The sequence below is a fragment of the Pygocentrus nattereri genome, chromosome 3 (genome assembly GCF_015220715.1).
Source record: "Pygocentrus nattereri isolate fPygNat1 chromosome 3, fPygNat1.pri, whole genome shotgun sequence".
NCBI classification, from domain to species: domain Eukaryota; kingdom Metazoa; phylum Chordata; class Actinopteri; order Characiformes; family Serrasalmidae; genus Pygocentrus; species Pygocentrus nattereri.
This window is the reverse complement of record NC_051213.1, coordinates 42,842,254-42,860,671: the sequence shown is the minus strand read 5'-3', so window position 1 is coordinate 42,860,671 and position 18,418 is coordinate 42,842,254. Positions and strand designations below refer to the sequence as shown.

General features: G+C 41.4%; 1 protein-coding gene across 1 annotated transcript in view; it reads right to left on the bottom strand.

The window, feature by feature from the left end:
* Window positions 1–4,471: 4,471 nt before the first annotated feature.
* kcnn3 (potassium intermediate/small conductance calcium-activated channel, subfamily N, member 3) overlaps window positions 4,472–18,418 on the bottom strand; it is a 130,330-nt gene continuing 116,383 nt past the window's right edge. The window contains exons 8-10 of the mRNA XM_017702026.2: window positions 17,588–17,715; window positions 12,459–12,528; window positions 4,472–8,554 (exon numbers count right to left, since the gene is read on the bottom strand). Of these exons, the coding sequence (XP_017557515.1) occupies window positions 8,222–8,554; window positions 12,459–12,528; window positions 17,588–17,715 (531 nt within the window). The 3' untranslated portion in view covers window positions 4,472–8,221. The remainder of the gene's footprint in view (window positions 8,555–12,458; window positions 12,529–17,587; window positions 17,716–18,418) is intronic.

Sequence of the window (18,418 nt, the reverse complement as noted above, 5' to 3'; positions counted from 1 at the left end):
AAGTTCTTGCGCTAAAAACAGACACATTTTAGTCCATGTAAAGAAAAAATGATGAAAAAATAAGGCAGGGAAACCGACAGTAAACGTAGTAGTCTAAGCAGCTCAAACTCCTGTTGCTATTTATATTTGAATCCCTTCAGCGTGTTAGCTTAGCAAAACAATGGACCAACGGCTTCTCTTCTCGTCAGGCTAACGGCGCTGAATCTGTCGATCTTAAAACCAATTAAAAACTCTCCGTTTGCAGTTTCATTCCTCAGTAACGCTAAATATTGACTTCCCAGTGACATTATAAACGACTTCGACATTTCTCTGTGAGCGCCAGTGTGGCCTGTGGGGAAAACAAGAGCCAAGGCACTCGTTCTGGTGGATAATTAAGGACAGATTACACAAAGACTACGGCTCAATCTCAAATGGCTCCCTGCTCCCTACCTAGTTCACTTTATGTGAATGAAATGACTAACTTCTGCACCCAAATAGTACATGATATAGATAACATTTGGCCATTTGGGATTTAGCCACATCCATACTGTACAAATGACGCCCTACTGGGGTGTAGAACCTAGACTTTCAAAACTCACATAGCACACTACTTAGGGAATAGAAAGCCGTTTGAGATTCAAGCCCATATTTAGCGTAGTAGGTAGACAGATGGGGGTTTGTTAATAAGATTTAAAGGGGAACCAATTTTTAAAACTTTCTTCTTCTTCTTCTTTCAGCTGCTCCCTTTAGGGGTCGCCACAGCGGATCATCTGCCTCCACCTTGCCCTATCCATTGCCTCCTCTACTTTCACACCAACCATCTCCATGTCCACCTTCACTACATCCATAAACCTTCTCTGAGGTCTACCTCTTCTCCTTCTACCCGGCAGCTCCATCTCCAACATTCTTTGCCCAATATATCCACTATTCCTCCTCAACACATGTCCAAACCATCTCAACCTGGCCTCTCAGGCTTTATCTCCAAGCGGCTCCACCTTCACTGTCCCTCTGATCTGCTCATTTCTAATCTTGTCCATCCTTGTCACTGCCAACGAAAATCTCAGCATCTTCATCTCCGCCACCTCCAGCTCAGCCTCCTGTCTTTTAGACAGAGCCACAGTCTCCAAACCATACATCATAGCAGGACACACTACTGTCTTGTAAACCTTCCCTTTCACTCTTGCTGCTATCCTTCTGTCACACATCAGCCCTGACACCCGTCTCCACCCACTCCATCCTGCCTGCACCTTCTTCTTCACCTCTTTTCTACACTGTCCATTGCTCTGGATGGTTGACCCAAGATATTTGAAGTCATCCACCTTTATGACCTCTACTCCTTGCATCTTCACCTTTCCACCTGCCTCCCTCTCATTCACACACATGTATTTCGTCTTGTCTCTACTGACCTTCATTCTTCTCCTCTCCAGTGCAAACCTCCACCTCTCCAGATTCTCTTCCACCTGCTCTCTACTCTCACCACAGATTACACTGTCATCTGCAAACATCATGGTCCATGGAGCCTCCTGCCTGACCTCATCTGTCAACCTGTCCATCACCATATACTTTTCAGCTACACCTGACTTCCTCATACAGTACCACAGTTCCTCTCTTGGCTCCCTATCATATGCCTTCTCTAGATCCACAAAGACACAATGTAGCTCCTTCTGACCTTCTCTGTACTTCTCTACCAACACTCTCAACGCAAAAATTGCATCTGTGGTACTCTTTCTGGGCATGAAACCAAACTGCTGCTCACTGATATGAACCTCTCACCTTAGCCTTGCTTCAACAACTCTTTCCCATACCTTCATGGTGTGGCTCATCAACTTTATACCTCTGTAGTTACTGCAGCTCTGCACATCACCCTTGTTTTTAAAAATGGGGACCAGTACACTACTTCTCCACTCATCCCGCATCCTCTCACTCTCCAGGATTTTGTTAAACAACCTGGTTAAAAAGTCCACTGCCTTCTCTCCTAAACATCTCCATACCTCCACAGGTATGTCATCTGGACCAACTGCCTTTCCATTCTTCATCCTTTTTAAAGCTGCCCTCACTTCCACCTTACTAATTCTCTGCACTTCCTGATCCACTATCTCTCCCCCCGTTGTCTTCCTCTCTCTCTCGTTTTCCTCATTCATTCGTTCTTCAAAGTATTCCTTCCATCTACTCAACACTCTCTGTTCACTCACTAGTACATTTCCCTCTCTATCCTTGATCAGCCTAACCTGCTGTACATCCTTTCCAGCTCTATCTCGCTGTTTAGCCAAATAATACAAGTCCTTTACTCCTTCTTTACTGTCCAGCCTCTCATACAGCTCATCATAGGTCAGAGCCTTTGCCTTTGCCACCATTCTTTTCGCTATGCGACTAGCCTCACAGTACTCCTGCCTACTTCCTTCATCTCTCTGGTTATCCCACTTTTTCTTAGCTGCCTTCTTCTTCTGAATACTCTCCTGGACTTCCTCATTCCACCACCAACTTTCCTTGTCTTCTTTCCTCTGACCAGACGAAACACCCAACACATACAATCAACTCTAAAGCAATAGATCTAGATACAGTATTGAAAATTCAGCATAAAATGCACTTAATTATAACCAAAACCACATAACAAAAGAAGTCTTAATGATCCAAAACAGTCATTTCTATGTAAATTATTATCTTGTTTTTCTATTTTATAATTTCAAAGTAAAATATCGCTGGCAGAACAAAACCTTATATCTCCAAAATGGTAACTTTACAGGAGAAGGAAAAAACCTACTTTACTTTTAATGTAAGTCAATGGAACCAGAATTGTTTCAAAGTCGTTTCGGGCCATTTCTTTTGGTCCATTCTTCATGACATTTGCACACAATGTAAAGAACAACAGGCAGTTTCAAACAATGTCAAAAACTGAAAAATGTCAAAAATGGAGATACAAGGTTTTCTTCTGACAGCAGTGATAAGCTCACTTTCACAAAGGGCCTCATGATGAATCCCCGCTAAATACAGACACCCAGCATCAATCATTGCAGTAAGGATGAGGACAAAAAAAGACCAAAACGTAGGCACAGTGATGTTATATAGATATATACTTTATTAATTCTCTCTGTTAAAATAAAATTACAAAATAATTTCAACCTTAAACTGCACCTCCCTTATCAATAGTTAATGTTATTAAAGTTGGTACTGATATAGCGATCATAATTGTCATGACGAATGAGAAGAATGCTATAGTAGTATCATAATAGTAAATATCAGCTAGAACTGCGTTAGTAATCCTTAATGGTAAAAAAAACTTGAGCGATACAAAGCTAGGTTTCAGTTAACAGCATAATAATGTACATTTTTATTTATTTTTTTTATTCCAAGCGAGTTTAATTCAGTATTCCGGCCACAGGATGTCACTATGAGACAGTTTTCTCCAAAATGGTCTCAGTAGAAATGGGGTCAGCAGTAAAATAGTCTCTTATTTCCAAGACACCATGATAACAGGTTAAAGTCCACTCACAGAAAGACTAACTCTCATTCTACAGTTATTTTCTTGTGAGCAGCGCTTACGTTCCACCTTGATTGGGCAGTTTCTGTATGTATGTCGACTGGCTTCAGTTTCCCCTCGTTTAAATGGCTGTGAGTCTTTATCTTTTAGGCAGGTTACAAGTGCCATCCAGATCCAGAGTTTTGTCCCTTTTTCATTATAACATTCTTAGACAACGATTATTTTTTTTTATTTATATCCTTCCGATTGCTTTCACCGCCTCCCTCACTTTGCCACACCTTCCAGTTCCAGTCACCTTTATAGACAGAGCACTTTGGTAGCAGGTATAATTAGAGAATGTGTATGTGTATGTATATGTATGTGCACTCACTGGTCACTTTATTAGGTACCTTGGATCTACATTCATTGTCCATTTTATCAACTCCACTTTGTAGTTATACAGAACCCATTCATCAGTCAGGACCCCCAGTGAGCAAGGTGGTTGATCTCATTACTGTAGTGACACTGACAAGCGATGTGATGGCATGAGTAGATCAGCTGCTTGAGTTTTTAAATAATGTGTCCACGTATTGTCCATTCTATTAGACACACCCACCTCGTTGGTCCACCTCGTAGAAGTTAGAAACGACTGCTGCACAATTTGTTAGTCATCCTCTAGTCCAGCGGGCAGCAACATGCGGCTCTTTTACTGCCCTGTCGTGGCTCCACAGCAGTAGGTAAAAATAAAATAATCCTCCTTTGCAGAAAAAAATAAAGCTCTGCTGATAGTTCAACAGTTTTAACAATTAATGGTCTTAAACGCTGGAGGTAATGTAGCCTATATCTGCTAATTCACTGACCTTTGACCCTGACGATTGCTGCGCAGACTGCTGGTCTCATAGCAACACTGACAATAGTCTTGCCTAGCTAGTAGCTTATGAAAAGGCAAAGAGAAAGATTTAAAATGAACATCGATAATTTGGAGACAAATGGACTTATTTGCACTCCAGCTGATTTCCTGATACGTTTAATCTGCAACTGTCAAACGCTAAAAAGTTGCAAAGCTGTCCGTTCCACCTTAAATGGTGCAGCAGTACATCCTGGCGCCTCTGGCACCATTTAAGGTGGAACGGGAAAACATGAATAAGAAGCTGGCCAATGAGAAGCAACTTAAGCCTCGTACAAAATCAAATGAGACATATTACAAAAAACGAATTCACTTCTGAGAAAAGGTTTCCTGCTGGAGATGCGAGAAAAGTGGCTGTAGCTGAGCTAAAGCATAAAGCAGAGCAAAGTAAGTGTGTCTTCGTTTATATAATTCGAAATATATAATTCGAAATATATATTTTTTTATCCTATACTAATATATTAGCACATACTGAGACATATTTACAGCCGAGGTGGAAAAACGGACATAAAACATTGTGGCTCCCAACATGGTTGGATGTTGAAAGGACAAAACGGCTCTTCTTAACATTTGGCCCCCCGACCCCTGTACTAGTCCTTCGTCAGTGGTCAGTTGCTGGCCACAGGATTCTGCTTGCTGGATATTTTTTGGTTGGTGACACCAGAGTCAGATGCAAATGTGCCATGATGCCACCACAACACTAAATTTAACATTCAGTTAACAACAGCTGAATCTCAAATGGCTCCTTCTTTCCTTTAAAGTGCACAACATAGATCTTGAAACTACGGCTTGGCTTCTATAACCAAACAGTGCTCTAAATGTTAGATAGGGAATTATCCAGCTAATGGCTGAGACTAATGGCTTTCTATTTGATATTCAATGCACTTTTTGGATATAGAAGCTGCTTCATGACATGCATAGTGCACTACACAGAGAACAGGGAGACATTTGACATTTAACCTTAGGCCTAAACATATTTCCATTCCAACATCCACAACAACTAAACATGCAGACAGTACAGGAGTGTGAGCTGTTGACTGTTCTATCCGAATAAAGAGGTGATCATACATCAAGTGTATGTTTATGTGATTGGCTAGGTATGGCTTTTGCTTTGATGCCCCTTGCCCTAACACTTAGAATGCAACTAGCACTGGCAGTGATGAATTGCACTGTGACATATTTTAGAAAGCTACCGCGTGAAAATGCATAGCTTGAAGCATCCAAATTACTTATGTGAAGTATGTTTCTGGCCATCCTGCCTTCCACCCGATGACCGCTGGGATAGGCTCCAGCACTCTGCCGTGACCCTGAGGGAGAAGCGGCTTGGAAAATGGATGGATAGATGGATGTTTCTGGCCTCTGCCCACTAAAAACTTGCTTAACAGGTGCCGTATTTAAAGCAGCACTATGTTCTTGTTAAAACTGAAAGACGTAGCATTACTGATAATTACTGCAAGTCTGCCTATAAGGCCTAAAAGAATTATTTAAAAGTCAGAGGGACTGGGACAGATTCGGCGGAAGGTTTTTGGTGTACATGATATATCTTCATGTATTAAAAGGCTCAAAAAGAAGGTCTGACACAATGTTTAGGTCTCAAATGCAAAATCAACATTATACTGATGAAGATATGTTGACAGCAATAGATCATTTGCTCACATCACGTCCTTCACCAAGTTTGACTAATTTTCTCCGTCCACTCTTTCAACGCACCTGCAAAAGTCAGATTTTCCCCACTTGTCAAGGCCCAAAGCACAACCCACACTGCAAAATATTCTTGTTGCAGGCAATTACATAATTCTGCCAGAGAGGTCTCCAAATGCTCAAATCTTACATAAAAAGAGGGAGTGAAATAATGAAGCAGTCAGCAAGCTTGAGACAAAACAGAATGAAAGTTCAGTGACGCAGACAAAACATTCTACAGTCCAGCTAACACAGTTATAACATGGACTGCATGTACTGCATTTTAAACTCTCACACATGTACATTGGGTCCCAAGAGGTTCATGAAAGTGCGTCCAGCATGAAAGCGCCACAAAAGACAGAAAACTCAAGCAACACTGTTGTGATCCACTCTGTTCAGCTCACACACTCACTGCAATGCCAGTACCACGTCAGAGTCACTGCAGTGCTGCCACTGATCCACCACCCGACTAATACTTGCTCAGTGGTTCTTCAGACCACTGAAGAACAGGGTGAAAAAGGGCAAAAAAAACCTGATTATAAAACTATAAAGAGCATCAATATGGTAAGTTGACTCGATAAAATGGACAATGACTATATATACAAGGTAGTTCTACCAAACAAGGTGGCCAGTGAGGGTATGTTTGTATGTATGTATGTATATATGTATGTTTGTATGCAGGACAGACAGTAAGAGAGTGCATGTGTTCTTGGATGTATACATTCATGATAACAGTGTATATCGTCTTCCATGTGGAATTACATGAAGTATGGCAGTTTCTTCATAGCGTTCCTGCACAGGTAAGCGTCTTCTCCTTGAGGAACGAGCTGTCTGGCAGTGTTCCATGTGGCTTTAGTGCATCATTCGAGTGTCTGTATGTGTGTGTGTGTGTGTGTGTGTGTATGCCTCTGACACACAGTGTTTTTGCACTGGGGCCTTAGGGGCGCGTGCAGATCCTGTATCCTGTGTCTGTAAGGGCAGGCATCACGTGTGTCTGTGTGTCGAGGTTTTTTTTTGTTGTTATTTCGTGTTTCGTGCCGAGTGCCACTAGTTATGTGGTATTGATTAGAACTCTCGTTAAAGGGATGCTCGTTAATACACAATTAGCAGTTAGATAGAAAATACGTTGTAAAGATACAAAGTCACTGCAGTTAGTTTTCCTGATGGAGGGAGAAACGCATTTTCCTCTAATTAGTGCAGATTCCATTAAAGTATTTGCCATTCATTTAATTACTGCCTCTTATCTCTCTCTCTCGTGCTCCCTCACTCACTCTCCCACCTCCCTACACCTTCCCTCTCATCACCTTCTTATCTCCCCCTGCAATTCATTACTTCGTTCACAACCTCTCTTCGCTCCTCCGAACCCGATTCCTCTCTCTCTTTTATCCATTTTCCATGCTTTAATACCCTCACATTCCTCCCCAGCTTGGCTGAGCACCCCGCTCTTTCCCCCTCAGCCAGGTTCCACACCGTAAAGGAATCGCTCAGCCAGCAAAGCTAATGCTGCTAACATTGAATGAAAGCAAATAGCCAGGAATTAGTGTTAGCAAGCAAATAGAATCATACTAATTGGTGGCTACTACACTATGTCCACAAGTGAAATTGGCGACTTTGAGGTGCACCCCATTGCTGATGCAGGCTTTCAATTGCACACAGCTTGTATAGCCTCCATAGAAAAGCACTGACCGTAAAATGGGAGCCACAAATGAGCACCATGCTCAACGCCAAGGGTCAAGAGGGGTAAAAAGCCCCCCAGCATTGGGCTGTGGAGCACTGCAGTGATAGAGCTCCATCCAATACCTAATCATTCAACATTAATACTGACCTCATCTCTAACGCTCTTGTGGCTGAATGCAATCAAATCCTTACAACAATGTTCCAACATCTACTGTCTTTTGGACATAGTGTAGCTGTCATTGGCTGTTAGCCATGTTAGCAACATTTGGTTAAGCTATTCCTTTGATACCTATACCTCTCCCTAGCTCGGCCAAAGCTCTGACCCTCCACACCCCTCCATAGCCAGTTTCCACATCTTAATACCCATGCACTTTTTCCTAGCTTGGTTGAGGCCCCATCCTCGCTCTCTAAGCCAGGTTCCACACTTCTGAGTTCTCGCGCCCACACATTTCTTTCATCCAGACTCCACACTCAAACGCCCATGCATTTCTCCCCAGCTTGGCTGAGGCTCTGCCCCTCTCTCAGCAGCTGGAGGTGCTGGTGTTGGGGCTGTCCTCTGCAGGGGGTTTGGAGGTTGCTGCTTGGACGGTTGTTGTCGGGACAGGGGCAGGGGCAGGGGCAGGTGTAAGGAGTGGAGCAGGCGTGACAGGGCTAAGGGCCTTGGCGTCTCGCTCCTGGAGCAGGTGGACGAGCGCGGCGTGCTGCGCACTGAGTGTGGCCGACAGGTGGGCGGGCAGTGCGCTGAATCCGGCTGTCAGCTGCTCCACCCGCCGCTCCAGACTCAACATCTGCCGCTCCAGGTCCTCACTGCGGTCATTCAGCTCCGACATCAGCTCATACATAACGCTCTGCATCTACATCATGGAGAGAGGGAGAGGGAGGGAGATTACTGTCATCTGTACAATGAGGTAGTCTCAGTCTCCATAGACTGTCTGATGTGTACTGTATACACTTAAAAAAGATGCTTCTCCAAGGGTTCTTTATTTTTTTTTGCCAGATTTTTCTACTAGCATATAGCTTCACACACAGTGTAACTGGCAAACTTCTGAAAGCTGTAGGCATCTTAGAGTACACATTTTAAAAAAGATAGTTCTTCAAGGGTTCCTTAGTAAAGAAAATAGTTCTATATAGAACCATGAACACTCAAAGAACCCTGTGCATTATTAAAAGGATCTTTGCATCATAAAAGGCTTCTTCAGATTGATGGAGAATGTGCTGAAGATGGTGCTATATAGAACCTTTTTAAAAAGGGCTCTCCAGTATTTACAGTGCCAAGTTTGCAGAACCCTTTTTGGTGCTCTATAGCTTGTTTTGGTTCTACAGGTCATTCAAAAAGATGCTATAAAGAACCATATACAACATGTTCTACATCAATCTGAAGAACCCATTCACAATGCAAAGAAGCCTTTAATCCTGCAAAGGTTTCTTTAAATGTTCATGGTTCTATATAGAAGCATTTTCCTTACTAGAGAACCATTGAAGAAACATCTTTTTTTTTAAGTGTGTACTCTAGGATGGCTACAGCTTTCAGATTTCAGACACTGATTGGCCATCTCTCCTGGGTATGACAACAAACTATGTGCTATGAGGAGAGTATGGCCAAAATACATCAATAAATATATCAATACAATTTGATAGGTCGGGCAGACACTTCACTGTATTCTCTTGTCTCAATTCATCTATATGTTTCAAGTACATACTTAAATGAAGCAAAATGTGGATTTGTAGCACTGATATGTGGGTTTTAGCTAATAGCCTGTGCTACTCTGACTGAATGTATGAAACTACAGCTGCTAATTGGAACCTCACTGTCTTTTGTCAAGGGAACCTTAACCATTAGAGTACAGCAAGACAGATGAAGTACATGCTGGGCCTCAGACGGTACAGTATGTTATTACAGACGCCCCGTGGGAGGCCGCGACAGTGAGACTGTGAGACTACATTAGACCTTTACTGTAGCTAGAGCACTTTGCAGAGGAAATTATGCACAGATTATGCATCCCTGAGAGCAGAAGCCGCTCGTCCTCTGCGTCCGACAGACACAAGCAGTCTAACATACACATCATATCTCTGTCTGTCTCCTCCTGTCTCAGACCAGTCTGAATCTGCTGTATTTCTATGCATGCCTCTCTCCCTCTCTCCCTCTACCTCTCTCCACACTCCCACTGTCGTCCCTCCTTTACCACTTGTTCTGGTTGCTAGGAGACGCAAAGCCACAGAAACAAACGGGTCAACATGGTAGAATACTGAGATATATTTGGGCAGGCAGAGGTATGTGCATGTTGTCAGGTGTTATGTGCTAGTCTATGTTTGTGTGTGTGCCTTTTCTATTTTTGACATAATAGATGCACAGTCACCAATGTAAAGACTAAGGCTGCAACACATTCAATAATATTCAATACAAGAATGTTCTAAAACAGAAAAGCCACTTAAATAATCCACACATTTACTACTTTTGAGAACCACAGCACTTCCGTGTGGAAATGTTTGGTAATCAAGCCAAATATCAATTCAATTCAATTCAAGGTGACTATTTAAACTCTGGGTACAGACCATGAGTGCCCCACTGATCTGGATTGCGAGCTAGTTAGCACGCTGTCAGTTTCATTTACTACTGAGAATAGATTATAGTGTGCTAACTTGCTAGCTGTCCAGAGCTGTAGGAAAATTATTTACACTGTGCCAGGTGATAAAAATGGCACAGTTTATGATTCTGGAGAGTGACTGTTCAAATTTGAACTCAACAGCAAAATACACTCCTCCCTTCAGGGCTACTTCTGAAGCTCTGTCCCCAAAATGCAATAAAACCCTTCGCAAACATTGGACAGACAATACCAGGATATAGCGTTAGAATGAACAATGACACAGCTAGTAAGTAACATTGGCTAAGTTGTGCTGCTGTGAAGCGAACCAGTTACTATCACATACATTAGCAAATGGGACAAAATAATATTGACCTACTGGGTATGAGTGAAATAGCAAAAATAAGTTAGTGTAATCCACTTGTTAAACAGCAACCTCCTCATCCCTTTCAACTCTCAGTGAAGCTGAAGTCAGCCTCTTGTTCAAATTTTCCTGTTGGAACTGCAGCACAATTTAAGGCGGAACAAGCAAATGCATATAGGAAGCCAACTTGAGCCTCATCAACTTTCAGAGGTCTCTGCACTGCTGCAACACCTCAACATCAATTCTTTGAGAACTCCTCACTGCTAAAATGCCTTGCCTGATCCAGGAACTTCTTTCTTAATCTTTGTTTTTCAGATGTTCCCCTCTTTGGCTGTTTCTCGGCCATTTTCCTTTTTGACAGTGCGTGGAGTTCCGACACGTAGCCCCTCTCTTCCTTCCGGTCCTGTGCACAAGCCTGAACACCCCCTGTCATTGAGTAACTCCCCCGAACAACTTTCACAGAGCCAGGGCTGTGTACAAACACCGGATTTTCTTATAGTGCACACACAGAGCGGAAAGCTAGTGAACTGCAAGGAGACACTCGCTGAATTTGACAAGTGTTTTCCAGTGGCCTCAAATTCTTTGTCATTCACATGCAAAAGCTGACCAGAGAGGTGCTTTCATTTTGCTCATATATGGGATGCAGTTAACCTGTTTTACAGAAGAGGTTAACAACTTTATCTTGTATTCCTGATTTAGGTACTCAAACTGATTGATTCTGGGGCGCGTGCACCTGTAAGCGTGGCATTTTTGACAAACAGCCAATATTTTATTATAGAATTTATGGCCAAAAACTAGTTAAAATATTCTGTGCTGCCCAGGTTTGAAGCAATGGCCCAATCACAAGACCAATCTGTGTGCAACATCTGTAGCGCTTTCTTGCCTTTGTCTGCAACACTACTGCATCACTCAGAGGTAGTCAGTGAATGCATTTTACATGCACTCAATAATCCAATAACTGCAGATTTCAGATTTTCAGATATCTGATTTTGTTGGTAATCCGATCGATGCATTTACATGCACATAATCAGATAATGTGAAACTCCAGGCCTACACAAGAATCAAACATGTGCTTCATCAAGCACGTGTTTGGTTTCTGCATTGCTCCAAAAGGGTTTTTTTGCCGCCTGACAGCTGCTGTGTTAAATGCGGCTGTGATAGGCTGCGGTACATGCGCAGACTGAGAAATCCGAAAGAAATCAGAGTAAGTGTTTACATGCACTGAGAAATCTGATTACTGAGCAAAAATCCAGCTCTCTATTTCTAGACCTTAGAGCGGGGCCGAAAAAAGTCCTGCTTAGGGCCCCCAAAAAGCTAGAGCCAGCCCTGATGAAAATAATGTCTTTTATTATATATATATATATATATATATATATATATATATATATATATATATATATATATATATATATATATTTATTCATTTGTTTAATGCAGTGCCAGGCAGGTGTCGTTATCAGGGGCGGTAAAATTAGTTGATTGAACCAGAAAATTTCAACAAAACTGATGTCACTTATTATTACAAAGCAATATATTTCAGTTTTTAATGAGGTAAATCAGCGTTAGTGTTTAATCACTATTAAGAGTGAAAATGCTTCTCATAGAATATTTGAATGTTTAAGATAATATTCAAAATAATTGATAGTTGCAGCCCTAATAAAGACTGTGAACTACTCTAGCATGTGTGCGTATTAATGTTGGGGAGGATGCGCAGTGAGCGTACATGTGGGTGTCCACTGTCTCTCGACAGACGTAATGTGTGTGGGCTGCTGTGAAAATTGTGCGTGTGTATGTACGTATGTGTGCGCTCACCTTTGATAGGTCCACAAGTGTGTTGGCCTGGTCACTGAGCTTTCTCTGCTCCATTTTTACACTTCTCAGCCTGCAAACACATGACCACACACACACACACGAGAATGTGTGTGCAGAGACACAAGGATTATTACAAATCCCCCTATAATTACAAAAGAAATGCAGTAAAGTGACTAAAATGCATAAATAATTCCTATATAAATACAAATTATTCACACAATTACTACAAAAAGTATTAACTGAATCATGATATGACATCCAGGTATACAAGGCATACACTTCTTGTATGAGGCCTCTGATTTGCCTTTGCTTCTAATGTTATTAATGCATCTCCTCTGCTTCTTCACAATACAATTTCAAGCCCTGCCTTATTTTCTGAGCCCTCTAATCAATGCTTTGCATTTGAACCATTTTGAAATTGGTGAAGAGGCAGATACCCGGACAGAGTGTAGCGTTTTCCGACTTACATCCAAAGCCAGAAACAAACAAAAGGGAAAGTCAGATTTACATTCATCTGAGAAATAAGTCTCATCAGTCAAACTCATTCGGAATCTCTGAAACTCACTATGAATTCATTCACAGTTTCAGTCATTCATAGGCTGAATCACAAATGGCTTCCTACTGCTAAAAGATGGTTCTTCAAGGGCTCTTTAGTAAGGAAATTTATTCTACATGGAACCATGAACACTCAGAACCCTTTTTTCATGATTAAAGGGTTCTTTGCATCATGAAAGAGTTCCTCAGATTGAAAAAAATGTGCATTAATGTGCTAATGTGCTTGAAAAATGTTCTGTGTAGCACCCAAAAGGATTCTTCTATTGTTAGAAGCTTGTAACAGTTCTTCTGTTACAATAGAAGAACTGTTTTGGGTGCTATATAGAAACCTTTTCATAGTTTTATATAGAACCATCTACAGCACATTTTCCATCAATCTGAAGAACCATTTCATAATGCAAAAAAACCTTTAATCATGCAGAGGCTTCTTTGAGTGTTTATGGTTCTATACACACACACACACACACACACACACACACACACACACACACACACACACACACACACACACACACACACACATATATATATATATATTTATATATCCATCCATTTTTCTTAGCAATTAACCCTTGAAGAACCATCTTAATAAGAGTGTAGTGCACTATGTAGATCTTAAACTAATGTCTCCTGTAGCAAGACAGTACATACTATGTCTAACAAAGAGCCATTTGGGGTTCAACCACACGTACATAATTCCCTACTGGACATATAGTCTACTATTGGGGTGGATATGCCAACATTTTCCAATTCACACAGTACACTCCATAGGAAGAAGGGAGCTATTTGAGATTGAGCCATAGTTTCAGTGAAGTTTCTGTGCATCTTCTTGAATGAGATTTTGGTTATTTCATACTGTATGCTAATTTGCCACTGTTGTTCTTAACAGCCTGCACTCACATGAGGGCTCTCCACTACTGTGTACAGAAACCTCCATTCTTTACCTTATGAACGCCATTGTGGTTTTGCAAATATATACTCCAATATATATTCCAATTTTGATGCCTGCAACATGTCCCAAAATAGTTTACCACTGTGTTGCATCACTTTTCCTTTTAACAACATTTAATAATCGTTTGAGGTCTAAAGACACCGATTGAACCAGTTTTGACAGCAGAATATTTTGGCATACTTCTGTTCTTCTGGAAGTCTTCAGCTGGGCAACTATATTGGGCCTTTATTGTTGTGTTTTGCACACATTTCAGTGAGAGACAGGTCTGGACTGCAGGTGGCCCGTCTAGCTTCTGTGTTCTCTAAGGGTTCTCATCCTTCACAGATGTGCAAGTTACCCTTAAGCATCCCGCCCGGCTCCAAATACCATGACAGGCTGACAACAGTGCTTTTTTTCTTTGACCTTGAGAACTTGTGCCCATTAAGTCCATTAACAGTCTGAAAGCTTGCCTCCTCAGACCACAAAACACATTTCCACTGTGCATCAGCTAAAGCCCAGAGAAGTCAGCGGCGTTTCTGGACTTTGCTGATGTATGACTTCCACTGTGCATAGTACAGCCTTAACTTGAATTTTTGGGTGCAATAATGGGCGGTGGCTATTGATAATGGTTTGTCCAAGTATTCCTGAGTCCATGTGGCGATATCCATCACAGAAGCATGCTGGTGTTTAATGCAGTGCTGTCTGAGGGAGTGAAAATCAGTTTTTTGGCCTTATCCTTTATGCATAGAAATTTCTCTGTGTTCCCTGTATCTGTTGATGATGTTATGCACCACAAAGGCTGAAATACCTAATATCTTTGCAATTTTGACTGTGCTGCAGGCATCAGTTTCAGAACGAGCATATGTTTACAAGTTGACAAGGTACAACATTTTATATCTTGTCTTTGTACTTTTTTTTGTTCAAATACAGGTCAAAGCAGATTTTTAAATAAATCTGTTATAAATCTACTTTTTATCTGCATTTCAATTACTGTCCCACCATTACATGACAATGGCTTGAACTTTCATGAGCATTTTGTGCTGCTACTTCAGGTCTTGCTGGGCCTTGTGATGGTTTGTGTCTCAGACTAAACAGTCCCTTATTCCACAAGTTTTGGACAAGGACCTGGGGATGACTTGTTTTGCCTCTGAAAAGGAAAGGCAATCGTGCTGATGATATATTTTGTTTATTTGGAATCAAGCAAATTCAATGGATCTTTTTTCAATGTACTTTCATGCCTGCTCTATTGTCTTATTGTGACACAGACTCATTAATCTAATTAACATTCCGCTTGTTTTCTTTCTCTTTATTTGTCTGTTGATGAGAATTTCCCTCAATAGAGACGTCCGCATTAGCCTACTCGTACGACATACGTCCCACAAGCGCTGAACAATAGGCTTGTGAAACCGTGGGCTTTCTCCACACTAAACGAAAAAGCAGCCGCTTAAAAAGGACAATCACATTCGGTGTCTACTTCCAAAACAGGCCACCAACAAGGGGATTAAAGCCCTAAAAATATGGATTAGCCAGCAAGGAGGCAGGCAGGGGAGGACAGACACACAAGGCTAACAAGTTAACTCAGCAAGGAGAGGGTGATGAGCCAGGCGAGACAGCCAATGTAAGCGTCCTCAAGATGAGCCATCCATCAGCGTAGCGGGTGGCGTAATAGCTGACACTGTGTGAGCAGCACAGCCTTGTCTGGCTAAAAAAAAAAATAGATAGTCTAGGCGTCGGTCCAGAAAATAAAGTTTAGGAATAGTAATAAACATTTTAGAAAAGCTTGTTTTGCTTTGCTTCTGTCGTAGCATGCTGAGGGATTGCTGCTACCAAATGGCGCTAATTCTCACAGCAGGCTAGGCTAAACCACACAGCCTCCTCAAACAGGCACAGCATTAGGCCCTGCTGCCTCATACGTGCCACTTGGACGACAATTAGCTGAGGGGGCTGTGGCTAATGTGCAAAATGGCAGGAGTTAAACCACTCCACTCAGACACCTGGAGGCACTGGTTAGGACTGGCTAGCTAACCGCTGTGAAAAACACTCCTATTATAACTTGTGGCAGAGCCAAAAATGCACAGAGCTTCAAACGCTCTCTGGATGTTTTGAAGTTCAGACGGCCATAGCTAAAGCAACGACCAGCCAAGCGATAAGACAGCTGGTGGTGGTCACTGCTATGAGGTTCTATTCTCTATTGTTTTGTGTTTGAGTAGGTCATTTTGGAATCATCAACACAGCCTGAGTGGTGGTTTGCCAAAGCGCCCTTGAATTCCTGCAATAAGAAGGGGTTATGTGGACTGGAGGAGGGGTGACATAGGGCTAGGGTGTCAGTTCCAGTCCTGGAAGGTCTGAGTGCACAACAATTTGGTCGTTTCCTCATTCAAATGCAAGTAGATGTGTTTCTTCAATGCTGGTACTGCAGTTACCATAAAATCAGGAATGTATCTTGCTATAAGTGGTATGTGAAGTTGCGTAGGCGCCCATAGGGACCAGACAGCATGTTGTACTGTTTAAATTTCATTTTAGATATTCATTTAAGTATTTTTTTTATTAATGCACTAGTATTCAAAATATTGGATAAGCTGTTTAAAGGTTTGGTATCCATGTTTTAATAATGTACAACTAATTCAGCCATATACAAGTATATAAACAGATTCTAATTTTGTAGTCCTGTGCATAATTATTAAACTTTTAATAAAAATAAAGACATTTTAGATTTGGATTTAAGGACCAGAATGTATGCTATTCTAAAGTTATAGTGAAATATATCCAGAATTCCTTATTTTTTAGATGTACAGCTAAAATACCAAGGCAGATAAATTGGCAATAAAATTAATGTACATAATTGCAGTAACCTATCATTCAAATCACTTCTTGTTCATAGAATTCTTGAAACATGGCATAAAACACATAAAACACAACTGGTGATTAGTTTGTAATATTTAAAACTACGTTGCATAAGTTGCATTGAATATAAAAACAAATTATTAATAAAGAAAGTGATTTCAAACCTTTGAATGCTAGTGCTTACACTTAAGTATATTTTGCCTATATTTTTTCTACTGTTATTATATTGTCTTGCCATTTATTAAACATTTTCTCATCAAAAGTAATTATTTTTCATTTGTGCATACAAAACATTATGCCTGAGGTGGACAGAGTAGCACCCACATTTTCAGAAAAAGCCCTGTGCAAAATAGACTACAGTACAATGAGACTCTTAAGTAAATGAGAATCTTACCAAATTAAGGCGTTTATATGGTTGTTTTGATGCAACTAAGGTTAAATTTAAGGGTCATTAACGTGCAGTATGTTCAATATTTCAATGGTAAAGCATTTCAGTGTAAGTGCAATGCAGTATTAAGTACCTTACTAAGTACCATCTACTGCATTGAATCAGGTGTGTTTGGGAAGGGGAATTACCAGTCCTGGAGAGGAGACCCCTAATGCCCAGTCCTGGTCCTGGAGATCTATGCTGCAGAGTTTAGCTACACCCCTACTCAAATACAACTGATCCAAGTAATGAAGGACTGTAGGAGTATTAGAGAAAGGCAGGTTAGATCTTAAGGATCTCCAGGTCCAGGATCAGGCACCCTTGCCCCAGTGCATTACATTAATGTACAGGCTGTGTATTTGCTACACTCACTGGTGAATGGCTTGCAGGAACTTCCGCTGGTGCTTGCGGACGCGAGAGTGGTCGATCTTCTTCATCAGCTTTGTGTGTTTGTAGATGAGCCAGGTCTCCCGGAGAACATTGGCCGCCGCATTCTTTATCTGCAGGGACAAATCGCCATAACAACCGCATTAGCAACAGGTCGCACCAGAGTCCCACTGTGGCTCCAGTCATTCCCCTCTGACACCACTACAAACATTCAAACTCAAAAACACAAAAACAGAGCTCCTCTTGGGTAAAAGGGTCCCCGAAGGCTAACTGCTTAAACTCAACATATGTTGTTATTGGTCTTAGACTGACTTTATTCATTTCATTTGTGTTGCGTAATGTAAAGCCTCCTGTAACTCGCTTGCAAGTTGTTTAACGCTGGCTAGCTAGCTAGTAAAGCTACTCATGTAAGTTATTTTGAGTTGAGATCTTTGCAACTGCAATGACTAAGCAACTGCAATTGCAAGGGTCTCAACTTTGTGAAATAAGTTATATGAGTAGCTTTACTAGCTAATTAATCAGAGATATAGTTATTAGTCTTAGGCTGACTTTACATGGTGAAACCTTGATGCAACTTTAAGTGTTTGAAACATGGAACTAAATTTCACTTGCATTGCGTAGTATAAAGCCTCCTGCAACTTGTGTGTAAGTTGTTTGAAGCTCAGTCACAGCAGTTGCAACGATCTCAACAAAAATTACAGGTGTAGCTTTACTAGCTAGCCAGCCAGCCAGCTAACATAAATGTGGCGGCTGCTTGAACACAAATACACCTCATCTAAACCACTTATCCTTCAGGGTCGCAGGGTGGGTGCTGGA